The sequence below is a fragment of the Dermatophagoides farinae genome, chromosome 6, assembly GCF_024713945.1.
Source record: "Dermatophagoides farinae isolate YC_2012a chromosome 6, ASM2471394v1, whole genome shotgun sequence".
NCBI classification, from domain to species: Eukaryota; Metazoa; Arthropoda; class Arachnida; order Sarcoptiformes; family Pyroglyphidae; genus Dermatophagoides; species Dermatophagoides farinae.
In genome coordinates this window covers 4,842,246-4,859,095 of record NC_134682.1, presented here as the reverse complement: position 1 = coordinate 4,859,095, position 16,850 = coordinate 4,842,246, and the positions used below count along the sequence as shown (strand labels likewise).

Here is a 16,850-nt window from a genome sequence, read left to right as displayed (position 1 = left end):
ATACGGCTACCAAGCTGATTGAAATGTGGAAATTGAGCCACTCGTGAATACAATCCATTTGTATAGATGAATGGTGCCAGAAAAAATATTACCATTATTGTATTGTATACATTCATATGAATTTGTTTGCTGTAAAACAATATGCAGAATATAATTGCAGATTTCGATATGATTTCAATATCCAAGAAGATGCTACTAACAGTTTGATTGAATATGGCCACTTCATAATAAAGTTGAACATATTCTTTCGTGAACATTGGCCAAAATAATCGATAATTGATCGATGAGAATTTACCACAACAAGATTGGCGTAATTGCGAAATCATTCTTTTCATTCGCAATTTTAACAATTCAATAAAATATAATAAATATCGCATTACACCGAATAATTGACCAACTAAATAGTGCATACGATGTAATGAATTCGTGATTAGTATGATGAAAATGATCATAACAAACATTGATATTTCATCATTTTGATAGAATGAATGTAAACGATAAATGATTATTAGATAAAATTCGACCAAGACCAATGAAAATGACAACATTCAATACATTTGATGCTAGATTGCCAATTTGAACAAAACGTGACAAATAACCACGATATTCTGGCTCCAATTCATCATCATTAAAACGGCTATATTTTATTATGAATTCGTTAACTTTAAATTTATATGTTAAAATTTCGCGAAATAAATCAAACCATAAATATTCAAGCACCGTAAATGCGAATAACACGTGTGAAAAAACAAGATCTGATCTTTGTAAATGGAATTCTGATTCAAAATTTTGCAATACTTTCAATTCAATTCTGGTTGGATAGATGACAAAATGAAAAATACACACGATATTCAACCAAAAACTCAATGTTAACCATATTGAACGACGAAATGTTTGATATGTCCATTGAATTCTGCGATTTTGATAATCATCCATTGAATATTCCAAACGAAATATGTAATATTTCAGATACTTGAGAAATTCATCCATTACATTGCCAATCTTTACAAATTGTTTCGATGATGATGATGATGGAAAAAATATTTTTATGCGATGTATAATGATTCTCATTATAGAAGCCATGATATTGATAATCATTGGATATGTTGATTTATTTGTTTGGTTATTTACATGAGAAGAAAAATGAACGTTGAATTGTTTGGCAAATTTGTTTCATTTTTTCCACACAATTCAATGGTGATGGTGGTAGTAGTTTTTTTTTTTGGTTGAATAGTTGTACTGTATTTGACTGTATAACGAATGATGATGGTGACACTCGCCTCTCTTGCCAGAAAAAAATGGAAAAAAATTGATTCATTTTTACCGTTTATAATCGATTTACAGAGAATAAATCATTTTGTCAGAAATTCTTAGTTATGGTTGGTGAAAATGCTGATGGAAAAAAAAGATGATGAAAAATCGAACAAGAAAAACTTTTTTTTCGAGACATTCATTCATTAGTTTGTTGGAGAATGTTCTGTGTGTGTATGACAGAAAAAAGTTGGAAATTATTCATTGAAATCATTCTGTTTCTAAATAAAGAAATCACCGAAAACAATGCATTTAGTGTATTGAAATGAAATTGTTCAATTTTTCTTGATTTAAATTGTAAAATTTTCAGTGGAATAATAAAAAAAAACTATTAAGTAGCAAAAAAACATGCTATTAATTTCTGAAATGTGTAGAAATGAAAAAAAATTTTTGCTTATTTCGTTTGTGTTGACTCATGATCATAAAAATTGTTGATATGATAAAGGTTGTCAAGGGAAAATGGTCAAATTTTTTTCGACATTGTACACAGAGGGTAACACATGTGACACAGGCGCACAAATCAAGTATACATGCATGTCCAGGTTCACGTTTCGATTTGATAATAACTAATCCAAACACAACGAGTGAAGAAGAAAAAGAAAGCTAACAATCTGGCCTGATAACATTTCTTTTTTTGTATATATAAATCGATCACACACAAAACATGACCATCACATGTGGCATTTTTTCTGGTCGTCATCTTGTCAAATCCCAACTAGAAAATCATGTTTCGTTATGAAACTTTAATCGAAACGGTGGACGCACCTCTACGTTGTAGTGATAATCAAACAGAATTGAATCCAACTTATTTACAGGAATTATTATCATCGCAGCAGCAACGACCAAATAATCGACAACAACCGACTTCTGACTACCTGAATGTACTGCAATTTTATCAGGATAAAACCATTTTGATAACTGGTGCCACCGGATTTATTGGCAAAGTTTTACTGGAGAAACTGTTGCGTGTAGGCGTCATCCGTCGGATTTATATTTTATTACGTTCAAAACATTCGAAAACGCCACATGAACGACTGGAGGAATTACTGATTAAATCACCATGTTTTCAATTTCACCGCCAACGTTTGGATTTGGCCAAAGTATTTGCAATCGAAGGTGATATTACGAGAAAAGATTTGGGGTTATCAGCTCAAGATCAACGTCGATTAACCCAAGAAGTAAATGTTGTGTTTCATTCAGCTGCATCCGTACAATTCAAAGGAAATCTGCGGATATTTATCGAACAAAATGTTCTCGGCACTGATTACACGATGAATTTATGCACAAAAATGCTTGGCTTGAAGGTAATTCTCCGATTGTCCTAGTTCGTGTTTGATGATCATAATTTTCTTCATTTTCATTAGGCTGTCGTGTATGTATCCACCGCATATGCGAATTGCAATTTATCCACCGTTGAGGAGAAAGTTTATCCACTCAATTTCACCATACCATATGCATATGTAAATGATGAAAGTATCGATCAATTCATCAGTGATATTCTGTGGAAATATGGCAACACGTGGCCCAAACGCGGACATCAAGCACTGTGGGGCCGTCCAAATTGTTATACATTTTCCAAAGCATTGGCTGAATTGTTATTGGCGAAAAAATACTCGAATCTTTTGCCGTATGTTATTTGTCGTCCATCGATTGTGACACATTCAGCTGCCGAACCAACGCCAGGTTGGTGTGATACAAAAAATGGTGTCTCTGGTGCCATGATTCTTGGTGGTCTTGGTATCGCACGTACAATGATCTGTGAGTTTTTTTGAGTTTCTGGATTGAGTTCCATTTATTTATTCGATTTCTCCATCTTCATTAGTGAATGGCAAATGTAATGCTGATGTAATACCTGTTGATCATGTCGTCAATTCGTTGATAGTTGTGGCTGCACATACAGCCATCGTACCTGTTGAACAACGGAAACAAGTTGTTCATCTCACATCTGGACAACGTAATCCAATCACATGGGGTGAATTACTGGATCGTTCACGTGAATGTGTGGCTACCAAGCCGTTCATGAAACAAATTCGTCCATTGGCACAAAAACCAGAAACAATCGACACAATGTACGGCCGATTATCGCATCAAATGACGAAAATCTTCTCACATTATGGTTTCGCACTGTTGGCCGATGGTTTAATAATGCTGACTGGTAATAAACCATTCCTGATGAATATAACGAAACGCATGCATCTAGGATTCGACACGTTGGAACCATTCACGAATAACGAATGGCAATTTCGACATGAGAATTACCAAGACATCTACTATCAATTATCACCGCATGAACAAGAAATATTCCAATCTGATGTTGGTTCATTGGATTGGATGAAATATGTGGATAATGCTACGCTTGGCACACGTCGATATCTGCTGAATGACGATGATTCCACCATTGATCGGGCTATCAAACGACAAAAATTCATAAATTGGGCACATGGTTCGGCCGAAGCATTGGCCTATCTAGGCATTTTCGGCACAATATGGTGCAATATATTCGCCCAACATATTCATCAATTGTAATTTGACATTTGACATATTATAATTATTTTTTTTTGATGTAAATTTCTTTCAATAAAAATTGGTTGAATTTACTTTAAATGTGTGTGTGTGTGTTTGTTAATGAAAAAAGAAAAAATCAATAGTCAAGTTAACATTTATTCAAATATTTGGCAAATTTAGCACCATCTGTCGTGTTTATAAATCATTAATGAAAAAAAATGAAATATTTATATTTTAGATTTGATATGATAATCAAGAAGAAAATTCAATAATGATGATAATGATGAACGACACTGAAAGTGTGTGATTAATGAATAAAAAATATAAAATAATGACGATAATGGCGATGAAATGATGAATTGATTCCAAAATTGTTGCTTCAAAGATCTTTTCGATCACAGCTTTACAAAGAAGATATTTATATCAATCAATCAATCGATTTTTTTTCTTTTTCATTCTTTATCACCATTTTTAACGACAACAATCTTTTCCAATGGTTTTGTTATCAATGAAATAATAGCCGCTGTAATGGAAATCACTGAGAAACCAAGCCATAGGCCACCTAAACCACCAAAATCACAAATCAATTGTATGAATGTCATCGCTGGTGAATGACGATAAACTTTATCAAACACAGGTTTACGACTAATCTGTATACCGGTACGATTTTTATGTTGATAAAATGGTATATCGACAAATTTCTCGAATTCATATTTCTCTTCAACACAATCTGGTTGACATTCATTTGAACATTCTGTACGATAATTTGTAAATTGACATTTATTTATCACCGGGCAGAAGTAATCTTCATCGGTCAGTAAGGATCGTCGATATAATAGTCCACTACGTGGTAGGCATTTACATTTTTCACGATATTTATTCATAACACATTTTGTGAAACAATCGTCGTGTGATTGTAATGCTTCACGATTACCTAACAAAAACGAAAAATTGAAATTAATTAAATCCATTCATCATTCGCATTAAATACTCCATACCTAGATCATATTTAAAGCAATTTGTAATATATGGTTTCTCCAATAGATAGGAAATTGTTTTTTGGAAATTTATGACATAAAAACGTGAAAATTGATATAATGAAATTGTTGGATAAAATTCCGGCACCGGTATCATATCCGATGGATGTATTGCGATACGTGCACGTAATTCTTTCTCGAATGGATGCGATGATCGTGAATGATTTAATGCGTGGCTTATGTAACTATAGAAAAAAAAACAAAACGATGAAAAGGATGAAATTTTTTTTAATTCAAACATTTGTGCCACTTTTCATACTTACTAAACTTTATTTGTACGACGTTCAAAAGTTTTCGAACTAATAAATATTGATGTCATAAAATTATCGTCAAAATATTCAGACATTTCATTTTCTTTAACATCAAAATGCGAAAAATACGTGAAGCAACGAAATTCACCATTAATTGTTTGGATTATGCGTGTAACATTTTCACAATTGTGCAATTTATAGCCATATTTTGATGCTGGTTTTGAATCCAGTAAACATTCTTCGTGTTCACTATGTGAATATTTCTCCAAAATATCAATAAGTTTTTCACGACGAAATATTTTCTCTTCAAAATATTTATGTAAATGCAGCGCTAAATGGACAATTGAATCAATTATAAATCAATCGAACGAGAAAAAAAACAGCAACAACAAACCTTCCAGATTGACACCAGTAACATTGATCAATTTTTTCGTCGCTGGATTATTCCAAAAATTACTATTATTTCGTCGTTTCATTTCACCATAGATTCTATTCACATTTTCTTCATATTCGGGAAATTTTTCAAATAATTTAAAATATGGTACAACATCCTGGAAACAAACCGTTGCGCTTGGATAATGAAATTTATAATCTTTTGGATCTTCATTCGAAAACGATACGGTTGTTTTATAATCCCAATATTGATTCAGCGCAATATTGAAATGATAACAAAAACCAATAACACTTATAATGAAAATTATGAATAAATGTGGCCGTGTACGTAGTACACGTTTCCATTTCCGTTTCAATGCACCATCTTTATTCGTTTTTGTCGTTGGCGGTGATTCGGATTTTTCCGGTAATGTAACATTCTTTTTATTGATATCGGTGTCATTATTATTATTATTATTGTTATCAAAACTTGTCTCTTCAGTTTTTCCCATGATTTAATTTGATTATGTTGCAAAGACGAGATAGATAAAATTCAAATTCACTTAAAAAAAAAATTGGTGATAAAAATTCCAAATAATAAAAATCCAGAAAACACACACACACTCTATTTAATTGATGTGATTTCGACTACGACGTAACAAAAAAAACGAAGCGTTTTTTCTTTTCTTCTTTCTTCGTTGTTATTGTCGTCGTTGTTGTTTTGTTGTTCAACAATTCGTAACGATTTAGCCAAAAACAACCAACCAACAAAGAACCAAACGCAACAACATAAACGTTATGGTTATTATCATGTACTAGTATTGGCTATAAATCTATTGATTCAATAAATTAAAAAATGATTAATGAATTCAATTCTCGACACACACACAAACATACTACTTACCTTTCTTCTTTTTTTATCTCAATTTTAAGTCGAATGATGACGGTTGTACCACCTTTTTTTTCCCAATACTTTTCAAAACCACGCCAGTTTACACCAATGTCCATCATCTTTTTACATTCGTATTGACGATTATTATTTGCAATATTGCAACCATGTCCATTCAACATCCATCTCAATTCAGTATTTCATTATCCTTTCTTTCTTTCGCTACTTTCAGCCATCTTCATTATCATAATATTGGACATATACTTTCGAATGATAGTCATCATGATCATGATAATGATGATGGCCATTTCCAATGAAAATTTTTTTTATTTTTCTTTCTGGTTGATGATGATTTCATTTTTCTTTCTTTCTTCAACATTTTAAACTTAACACGCATGATAAAAAAAAAAATACACTTAACAAAAAACAGCAGCAGCAGCTAAAGGTAATTTTTTTTTTGTTTTTTTTTCTCTTAATTATCTCTTGATGATGATGATCAAAGATGATTAAGAATACATTATTATCATTCATATGATGATGAATAATAAAAACATTCGAAAATGCATCTAAACTGTTTGTTTATTATAATTGTGGTTTGTTCACAACTTTTGTTACATGTGAAAACATTCATTCAAACATCAGATGAATTTGAACAAAAGAATTTTTTTTTATTTTAAAAATTCAAAAATGAAAAAAAATTATGATTGACATGAAAAGAAAAATGAGAGAGGGAAAAACAAACAATCATTCTCAATGTTGATTTTCTCAAGATTTTTTTTTTCTTGAAAAGAAGGGGTCTCTCTCTCTCTCTCTCTGTGTATGTGTGTGTCTGTGAGCTTGTGTGAGAGCGTTCATTGGCAATTCTTTGGTTTTTCCCAAAAAGCCAAAAAAACAAACAAAAACTTGATTCAAATCGAATCAAAAATTTCTGTCATTCGAAACAATTTTTTTTTTGTTTTGATTAACCAAATATTTGTTCAATTTTGATAAAAGAAAAAAAAATTTCACTACCATAGTAAAACCTTGAAGCTATTGTGTCACTGTAAGTGTGTGTGTGTGTGTGTGTAATTTATCATTTGTCAATTATTACTGTTCCCTTTTTGTTTTTGTTGTTCGACTATAATTATCTTGGCTACTTGTTGTTGTTGTTGTTGTCATTGTCGTTGTTGTAGGTAATGATAATACATTCAAATGATTAGTTTCAATTTCAAATTATAATTCAATTAATTAAAAAAAAAAAAAAAAAAAACTTTTCACCATCGAATTTGTTTGTTGTAGTATAGCCATCACCACCCATTCATCCATTTTGAGTTTGAATAATTGATTTGAAAACGAATTTATATTTCATTTAATAATTCGATTCATCATTCATTCATTCATTTATTATTTGAAAATCGAATGGGAAAAACCTGTTTTTTTGTTGTTGTTTGTCGTTGTATGTACGCAACAACAACAACAACAACAAAAATTGATTACCACCACCAATGAATCACGAGAATCAAAAATCATTATAAATCGAATCAAATTCATTGGAAATCGATCTACAAATCTACTATCATCATCATCATCATCAGCAGTAATTAAAATGATGATGATGATGATTAAATGAAAGCAATTAGAATAAGCGAAAAAAAACCCTGAAATTAATGATTTTGAAAACAAACAAAACAAAACCAAACCAAACGAAAAAAATTTGCGAATAAAATTTGAAATATATTAGAATAATGGCAAAAAAGACTGAAGTTTCTTTAATTTGATCCAGGAATCTTTGTTTTTTTCATTTTCAAAATAAAAAAAAATCGAGAAAAAAAAAACAGTCGGACCATAAATTATATAACAAAACAAAAAAACAAAAAAAAATAATGATGATGATCAACAGGTGTCAAATGCATACATTACCATTACCAATACATAAATCAATATATGGGGAATTTTTTTTTGTGTGTGCATGTGTCAGTGTGAAAAATTATCCAATACTTTTGTTTTAGTCGAATTGATTAATAAGGTTTTTGTTTCTTTGTTTTTTTCCCTCCCTGATTTGTTGCTGCTGTTGTTGTTGTTGCTTAATATCTTTTGCAAATTAATAAAAGTTTTTTTTTCTTCTTCTTCTTCCTAAGCTGTCCATTTGAACAAACTATCTATCTATTGATTGATTAATAATAGAAATAAAAAAATAAAAAAAAAAATGAAAGTGAGAGCGACGAGAAATTTTTTTCTTTTTTTTTCGTTTTCGTTTTTTTTATACATTAATGATGATGATGATAATGATGGATGAATGAATGGATGGACTGATCATATCAGATCCTGTTATACAAGTGTATTACATAAGTTTAATTTTTTTTTCTTACATCCGATAAATGTTGCTAAATGCTGTTTAGGAAAATGAATGTGAATACCGGAAATATGTGCATGTGTGCATGTGTGTGTGTGTGAGTTCAATCGAAATCATTTACATACACATGATTTTCATTTGTTTTTTTTCTACGTTTCACAGAAATCATCTATTCATTTTAATGACCAATATTTTTGATAATTCTGATTTTTTTTGTTCTTGTTGTTGTTGTTGTTGGTTAATGGTATTTCTTTTTTTCTTTAATTTTTTCATTTTTTTCAATAATTTTTTTGCCCTCGCCGACGACGATGATGATGATGATGATGATGTTTGTTTTGATTTGGATGGTTTAAATTTCGATTTAGTTGATGATGATTTAGATGATTCAGATGACGATGGCGATGATGGTTTAGTTATTTTAATTAATTTCGGACTAGTTATAATAACTTTTCCATCAATATTACTACTTGCGGTATTTAGATCATCCACTAAAACCGGATATGGTTGTGGCTGGTTTTGATCAGCACGTGATGTAGTACTTCTACGTTTTTTCAATTTCGAAATAGCACGACGCCGTTTAGCACGAGCTCTGGCTGCAGCACGATATTCTGGACGTGCTGCCTGTGCTTTTTCAATATCAGCATCCGTAAGAAAATCGGCAGTTTCATCACCAATACGTTCATTTAGATAGAAAAAATCTGATGATGCTTCACATGGTATTGCATCCGATTCATCTTTACAGGCAAATTTTGATTGATCAAATATTTGATTCTCACCACATGCCATTGTTGTTTGTGCATATTTTATCTATAATTCAAGTTTATATATCACCATTTTATGTTCATAATTCGAATGGTAAATATTCAACCAGTGAAACAAAACAAAAAAAAAAATTCAATTAACACATTCATAACTACAATGCAAATGATGATGCATGATGATGATGTCATGGACATGAACATGTGTGCATGGTAACTTACGTTTGGGGATCCTTTTTTCGAATTGAATGAATTACATTGATGATAAATTTTACATCTTTAAATGAATGAATGAATGAATGAATATTCACGAAGAGAAAAGAAAAAAAGAGGATTAAATTTGATTTGATTGACATACACACACACATGCATACACAAACAAACAAACAAACACACACTCACTCATTATCAACATCGGCAAAATAACCTTCAGCTTCACATTTAAATGTACGTTTTAATTCGGTTAATCCGGTTTGCTTCAATGTACCGGCTGGTAGATCGTAGGCGCCGGCATTTGTATGCTAAATGGGATATTTTTAAAATGATGGACAATGGTTTCATGGGCAATAAAATTGATCAATCAATAATGATCATGATGATGATGATGATGATAAGTTTCGATTAATTCGATGAGTATCGATTTAATCGATAGAAAAATATATGAAAAAGAAGAGAAAAAATGGGAAAAAAAGATGATTAGTGTATGATTGATACAATGTGTGAACATTAGTGATGATTATTATGATAATGATATAATTTATTTAATGATGAAAATGAAAAACTGAACGATTGATTGATTGATTGATTACCTTGATCAATGAAAATAATACCAATACAATTGTATTGATCGTTATTGCCGTAAAAATTGATGATTTTGTTGTACCAATCATCATCATCATTGTTGTCGTCGATTTAAAAAACAACATGATTAATTTGGATATATATATTTTTTTTCGGTGAAAACAACAACAACAAAAAAAAATTTACATTGGTCCAAATAATAAATAATTTGATGATGATGTTAAACACGATGAAATTTTGTTGAAATTCATGAAATCAATATGAATCATTGTCACATTGAATTGGTTTTTGAAATTTTAAATTTAAAATGAACGCATGAACACATGAATATATATAAATCACGAGAAGAAATAAACGATAAAATTAAAAAAAAATCATGGACAATCCATGAACATGACACACACACAAACACGTGAGATGGAAAATAAATATCGATCATCAATCGATCGAACATGAACATGTGCATCGGCTTTAAATATGACGCCCGAAGTAAGTTTTTTTAGCCCATTTTTTTTTCTTTTTCTTCATTCAAGATGTGATGAATGATAACGCGAAAAAAAACTGAAACCTTTTTTTCCATTTCAACCGTTTTGTTTTTTTAGAGACAAACAAACAAACAAACACACCAATCATCTCACACCATACACAACCAATACACACCATTGTACGAACAGTTATATCCAGTAAATAGGAAACATGAAACTGTTGAAAAAAAAGAGAAAACTTAAAACGAAACGAAATGAATCAGTAGATGGATGGAAATTTTCCAACATTTGGTCAAAGACAAAAAAAAATCAGAAAAAAAGTATTATGTGGTGATGAATTTATTAAAATTATTATCAGTGAAAAAAAAAGAAGAAAAGAAAATCGTTTTTTTCTATTTGAAAAAGGCTTGTTTCGTTGTTGTTGTTGTTGTTGTTGTTTATTTTTTAACCAATTATTTGTACATGACCCCCATTTCACCACAGCTACCGAAAATAGATGAGATTTCAATTGATGATAATGGCAGAAAAAAAATTCTTTTCTCTTTTTTTTTTAGTTAGTGTTTGATGATTAATTATCCACACATGTGTGTGTGTGTTGTGGCTATTTAATTTCAATGTTTGTTTGTTGAGAAAAAAAAATGAAAACTTTTTGACATCATCATCGTCATCATTATTATCTCGTTTGTTTCATATTGTGTGTAATGTGAGTTTTTCTTCTTTTTTTTGGCCACAATATAATGGTGGCCCCAAAAAAGGAATGTCCATCATCAACATTCACCAATTGTGAAGTTGCAACAAAAAAAAATGACAATGAAAATGAAATTTGAACAAAGAGAGATTTTTTTTTCTTTTTTTTTAACAAAATATCAATCAATCAATCATTTAAACAATGAAACAAAGCAACAAATCAAAACACATGAATATATACAGAATGATTTCAATAAAATTTGTCTTCTAGGCATCTTCAAACACATACACACACACACACACACACAGACAGACAGACAGAAAACAATAATAAAAATTCATTAAACTTCAATTCAGAAACAATGATTTTTTCTGATTATTGAAAGTAACATGGAAATAATAATGATAATGACAATGGTCGTTTCTCGTTTTTTTTGTTATCTTTTGTTTTTTTAGACTAGATCAAAATTATCATTGAATTAACATTGATCAGATGTTTTAATAATCCAGATACAAAAAGATAATCAAAATACAATACTTCTCATTATTAATAAATTAATATTAATATATAATGGACATTGGATATTGGGGAAAAAAATTGATCTATTGTCGTTGTCAAGATAAATCATATATATCTGCACACATAAAGAACAATGAAAATACCTTGAAATGCATGGAAATTGGAAATATTTTATTCATCATTATCATAATTTTTTTTTGGCGCTTACGGCGGATATTTGAAACCGAATGTGTGGCCATTCTTCATTGATGTTACCCATTTTCACCACAACTTTCCCTTTCATTCAAAAATGGAAGTTACAAACAATTTATTCATCCTAGATATTCGCATATTTTCAACATTTATCCAGATCGATCAATCAATCAATCAATAAATAGAAATAATTGTTTTTCCTGCTGTTGAATACTGACCAGAAGCAATATGTTTGTGTGATAATCACATCTTGTTTTTCAAAAACATCAGAAAAAAAATCCGACAATTGTCAATCATCATCATTAACGTTGACAGCCAACTGAGCTTAGTTACAAACAAACAAACAAACACACGAACACACCTTTTTATCCATCCAATCATTCATCATCATCATCATCCAATTTAGGAGGAAGAAAAAAAATTGATACATTTTTTTCTGGCCAAAAAAATTCGTTAAATTCGTTGATTGATCGATTATTAACAATCGATTATTAAAAATTGATGATATGATTTTCTTTCCTTCTTTGGTCAATCAATAGTTTGATTGCACCTGACGAAAAAACAAAAACAGAAAAATTGATCCAATTAATAATCAGAAAAAAAACAAAAAAATTAATTGGCCAAAACATTTCGCAACATTGTTTATCGGATCAAATAGATTCATTTTTATTCATTAACAAAATGAGAAGGAAAAAAAATGATAATTTGTTCCCTCCGGTTGGTCGATGTAAGTGGAGAAAAAGAGATATATATTGAAAAAAAATTGATTCCAAATAAAATTCCATTTCCGGTTTGAAAATTGATGTTGATTGATTGATTTGGCCATTCTTTATTTTTCATCGTTTCTAATGAACATTAGAATTTTTAGCAATTTTCTGTACCAATTCTTCTTGTACTGGACGAATTTCCTGTATGATACGACGATATGGTTGAATAATTTCACGTACTTCCTGTATGACTGGCCTAACAATTTCGTGTACCAATTTATGTGGCTCTTCTTCCGAACGAGATAGTTGCAATTCTGGTTTTGGTGCTGGAATATGTGTATGTTGTACATTCAATGGTGCCGATTGTGAACGATAATGAACATTCACTTCTTGTGCTGGTGATTGTACCAATAATGGACGATTTACCAATTGATTTTGTAAGGTACCAGCACTAGCTTGTAATGCTTGTTCAGCATTAAGTGGTGCAACCATAACCAATGCCATTTGTCCATTTTGAATGCCGTGTGATACTAATAATTCATGCAATGTAATTGAATGCGGATCCCGTTGTAATACTGGTGGTGGTGGCTGTGCCATTGCCAATGGCATAAACAATAATAACATTATGGCAAATAACTAATGATGATGATGATGATTGAGAATTCAATTAATTAATTAATTAATTGATTTCAAATGAAAATGAAACAAAAAACATAAAAAAAAAACAAAAAGAAAAAGAAAGAAAATTCATTAGCATAATTTTGAAAATTAATTATTTATAGTTATATTTATAAATCTATGAAAAAAAAAATTCATCAAAGTCAAAAAAAAACAGAAACAACAAAAAGAAAGACATTGAAATATAGGCAACAACAACAAAAAAAAAATGAAATTTCATTGGAAAAAAATTAAAAATTCAGTTTTTTTTTGCTTGAAAAAAATCCAAATTTTTTTTTTTGACAGTCGGAAATTTCATTTGATGATTCATCACATACACAGAAAAAACATACCATATTATTGATATTCATGATTGGTTTATGATTCACGCAAAATAAAAAAAAATAAACAGAACAAAACGAAAACCGGAAATCACACACACGATTTTTTTTTGTTTCGATGACAAAAAAAAGACAGACAAGCACAGCACAGCAAACACAATGCAGAAGCAGCAGCAGCACACACAATTCCAACAACCGAAATGACAAGAAAATGATTCCAAATCCACAATCGATGTTTTTATATTTTTTTTATTCCACGGAAAAAATAACAAAATTTAGCCTGTTGAGAAAACAAAACAACAAAAAAAAATAACAAAAATTCGATTAGAAAATCAATACCTCTATTACATATACAGATAAAAACATACCACAACCACCACCACCACCATTGAAGATTTAAGACACGCCAAAAATCATTCATTTTCACCTTTAGAAGCAAACACATATCGTATCATTTAAGAATACACGTAGTCCATTCATTCATTCATTCATCATAATTAATGGATTTTATCATTGTCGTCATCATTGAATTGAATGAATGGATAGAATGGAAATGGTTTCAGATCATTATTTATATGAATATTATGAACAAAATACCTTGTTGGAACACGTTTACACACACACACGCAGTCACACATTTTTTCCCCAAATAAATGTGATTGCAACAAGTTTTTTTCTTTGTTTTATTTTTTTTTCATATGCTGTGTCCACATTTTCAAAACGAAGCATGGCCACCCCATGTTATGTCGTTCATTTTGATTCATGATCCATTTTTATCGTTTGATGATTCGCGATTCATACACATACATTTTTTTTGTTTGTTTGTTTGTTCGTATATATGCAAAATGTTTCGTTTTCGTTTTCATTATCACATTCATCATGGTCATTTTATTTTACCACAATGATAGATACAAATATGGAGATCAGATCAAAAACATTTGAAGAAAAAAAAATGTTGTGGTGGTGGTTGTGGTCACGTAGTGGTGAGCGTTTTTCTTTGATTGATTTGATTATGAGCATCATCATGAATGCTCTGATTATTTTTCCATTGATTTTCTATATAATCATTTTAAATTTTGGGATGAAAAATGATAAAAAAAAAATAGAAAAAAACAAAAAAACATACCGTTTATCAAAATCAATCAGAATCAATTTTTGTTTTTGAAAAACATTGTTGTTGTTGTTGTTGTTGTGTGTGAAGAAATGAAAAATTTTCTTCATTGCCATTGGTGATCATCATCATTATGGTTGAGAAAAACAAAAACAAAAACAAAAAAAAAATCCAAAAGTTCGAAAACCCTTTTCAATATAATGGAAAAAAATAGTCGTCAAATTCTTGATTCATAAACTATCGATTGTATCGAATGATCATCGTTATCAATTGAAAATTTTTTTTTTGTTTTCAACTTTGGAAAATTTTCTTCATCTTTGAAATTATTATCTTAATGTTTTGAATTGGTTTTTTTGCTGAAAAATTCTTTGGATTTTTTTTTTGCTTTAATTTCTTTCTAATAATCATTATTTATCAAAACGAATGATCTGTAATTTTGTATTTTGAATTGAAACAAAATTTTCATTTCAATCGATTTTATCATCAATCATCATCATATGGGAGAAATAAAAAAAAACGAAATCAAAATCGAATTTTACTTTTTGCCATTCAAATCAATCAACGATTTGATTCGAGGACAAACATATACAAAGGTTTTGATGATTTGGATGACAATGAATGTAATGGAATAAAATTTTTATTCGCAAAACCATCACAACGACAACGCATTTACGAACCTCTGAATGATGACTTTCATCTTGATTTTTTTTTTGTTAATTTTTGCAGTCTGACATTTGCATCGTTATAAATAAAAATGATGATGATGATGATGATTATCTCATTTATGGTGATGGTCCAGCAAAGTGAAAATGAAATCATAAAAAAAAATCAAACAAACAACCTTGAATCACCAGCTAGTCTGCATTTGTTTTTTTTTTTCGCAGACGCCAATCTTTAAATTATCATCATCATCATCATCTAGACGTTTTGTGTTTTATATAAACACCACCAAATTATGTCACATAGAAACAATTCATTCTTTGGATTCAAAGATTTTTTTGTTTGTTTGTTTGATTATAATCAAACCAGACAAGATGAAAAAAAACTAAAAAAATTTTCAATCAGAAAAAATTTTTTCAACTTAATCCATTCAGACATTTATCAAGATGAATGAAAAAAAAACAAAAAGAAAAAAAAATCCTTTGAATACTTCATGTGTGTGTCATGATTGATCGCTTCAGAATTAGAGTCGTTTTTTTTGCCTTAAAATATTATTACAAATTAGGAAATAAACGACAAAAAAGAAAGAAAAAAATTTCGATCATTCTGATCAAATCCATCAAATGATAATGAGAAAAAACAAAAATCAAAATCGAACACTTTGAATAATATATTAATGTGTGTGTGTTTGATTAAAAACAACAACAACAACAACAAAAATTGTTTTAAAACTAGATCTCTCCTCGATACTTGGAAAAAAAGCAAGCTTGCCTGTAAGGCATTTGAAGATTTAAGATTTCAAGTTTCATCAAATGTCGTCATCATCATCAACATATATATCGTGTGTATAGAGACATAACAAACACACACACACACGAAGATTTTTTTTTCCTGCCAAAATTCACCATTGACAAATCCATTGAAAGAGTAAAACGACGAGGCTTTCCGCAGTTTTTTTTTCATTTTCATCCATATGAAAATTTTTGTCGATGATAAGAAAATGGAACATAAGAAATAAGAAACGAAAGAAAAATTTGTAAATCCTTTGATGAATTTTCATTTTCGAAAAAATTCAATCAAATCCAATCAAATTGTTTGTATATTTTAATTATAATCAAATGAAATCAAAAAAAAAAAAAAAAAAAATGTAAACGTAAAATGGCTAGAAAACCTGTGTCTCATATCTCATCGATGATGTGAGAATGTGGACGATGGATGTTTAAGAAAAATAAAA

The 16,850-nt window shown here is 29.8% G+C and overlaps 4 protein-coding genes across 5 annotated transcripts; 1 reads left to right on the top strand and 3 right to left on the bottom strand.

The window, feature by feature from the left end:
- The first annotated feature begins 1,809 nt into the window (after positions 1 to 1,809).
- LOC124493781 (fatty acyl-CoA reductase 1-like) lies at positions 1,810 to 3,908 on the top strand. Its single transcript, XM_047056884.2, has 3 exons — positions 1,810 to 2,615; positions 2,676 to 3,069; positions 3,134 to 3,908. Exons 1-3 carry the CDS (start codon positions 2,037 to 2,039, stop codon positions 3,835 to 3,837), a joined length of 1,677 nt encoding a protein of 558 aa, XP_046912840.2. The 5' UTR covers positions 1,810 to 2,036; the 3' UTR covers positions 3,838 to 3,908.
- Positions 3,909 to 3,952: 44 nt separating this feature from the next.
- On the bottom strand, positions 3,953 to 7,071 carry LOC124493320 (uncharacterized). Of its 2 annotated transcripts, XM_047056388.2 has the most exons (5): positions 6,381 to 7,071; positions 5,499 to 6,309; positions 5,117 to 5,435; positions 4,815 to 5,038; positions 3,953 to 4,750 (listed from the first exon to the last, which is right to left on the bottom strand). In XM_047056388.2, the coding sequence occupies exons 2-5, from the start codon at positions 5,986 to 5,988 to the stop codon at positions 4,269 to 4,271; spliced, it is 1,515 nt and encodes a 504-aa protein (XP_046912344.1). In that variant the 5' UTR covers positions 5,989 to 6,309; positions 6,381 to 7,071; the 3' UTR covers positions 3,953 to 4,268. The 2 variants fall into 2 exon arrangements, with proteins under 2 accessions (XP_046912344.1, XP_075588278.1); XM_075732163.1 differs by lacking the exon at positions 6,381 to 7,071 and having other exon boundaries at positions 5,499 to 6,374.
- Positions 7,072 to 8,730: 1,659 nt separating this feature from the next.
- LOC124493780 (uncharacterized) lies at positions 8,731 to 11,053 on the bottom strand. Its single transcript, XM_075732162.1, has 4 exons — positions 10,265 to 11,053; positions 9,858 to 9,976; positions 9,678 to 9,732; positions 8,731 to 9,504 (listed from the first exon to the last, which is right to left on the bottom strand). Exons 1-4 carry the CDS (start codon positions 10,379 to 10,381, stop codon positions 8,863 to 8,865), a joined length of 933 nt encoding a protein of 310 aa, XP_075588277.1. The 5' UTR covers positions 10,382 to 11,053; the 3' UTR covers positions 8,731 to 8,862.
- A 1,728-nt stretch (positions 11,054 to 12,781) lies between these two features.
- LOC124493390 (uncharacterized) lies at positions 12,782 to 14,120 on the bottom strand. Its single transcript, XM_047056468.2, has 2 exons — positions 13,858 to 14,120; positions 12,782 to 13,483 (listed from the first exon to the last, which is right to left on the bottom strand). The coding sequence occupies exons 1-2, from the start codon at positions 13,873 to 13,875 to the stop codon at positions 12,986 to 12,988; spliced, it is 516 nt and encodes a 171-aa protein (XP_046912424.1). The 5' UTR covers positions 13,876 to 14,120; the 3' UTR covers positions 12,782 to 12,985.
- Between the last annotated feature and the right edge of the window lie 2,730 nt (positions 14,121 to 16,850).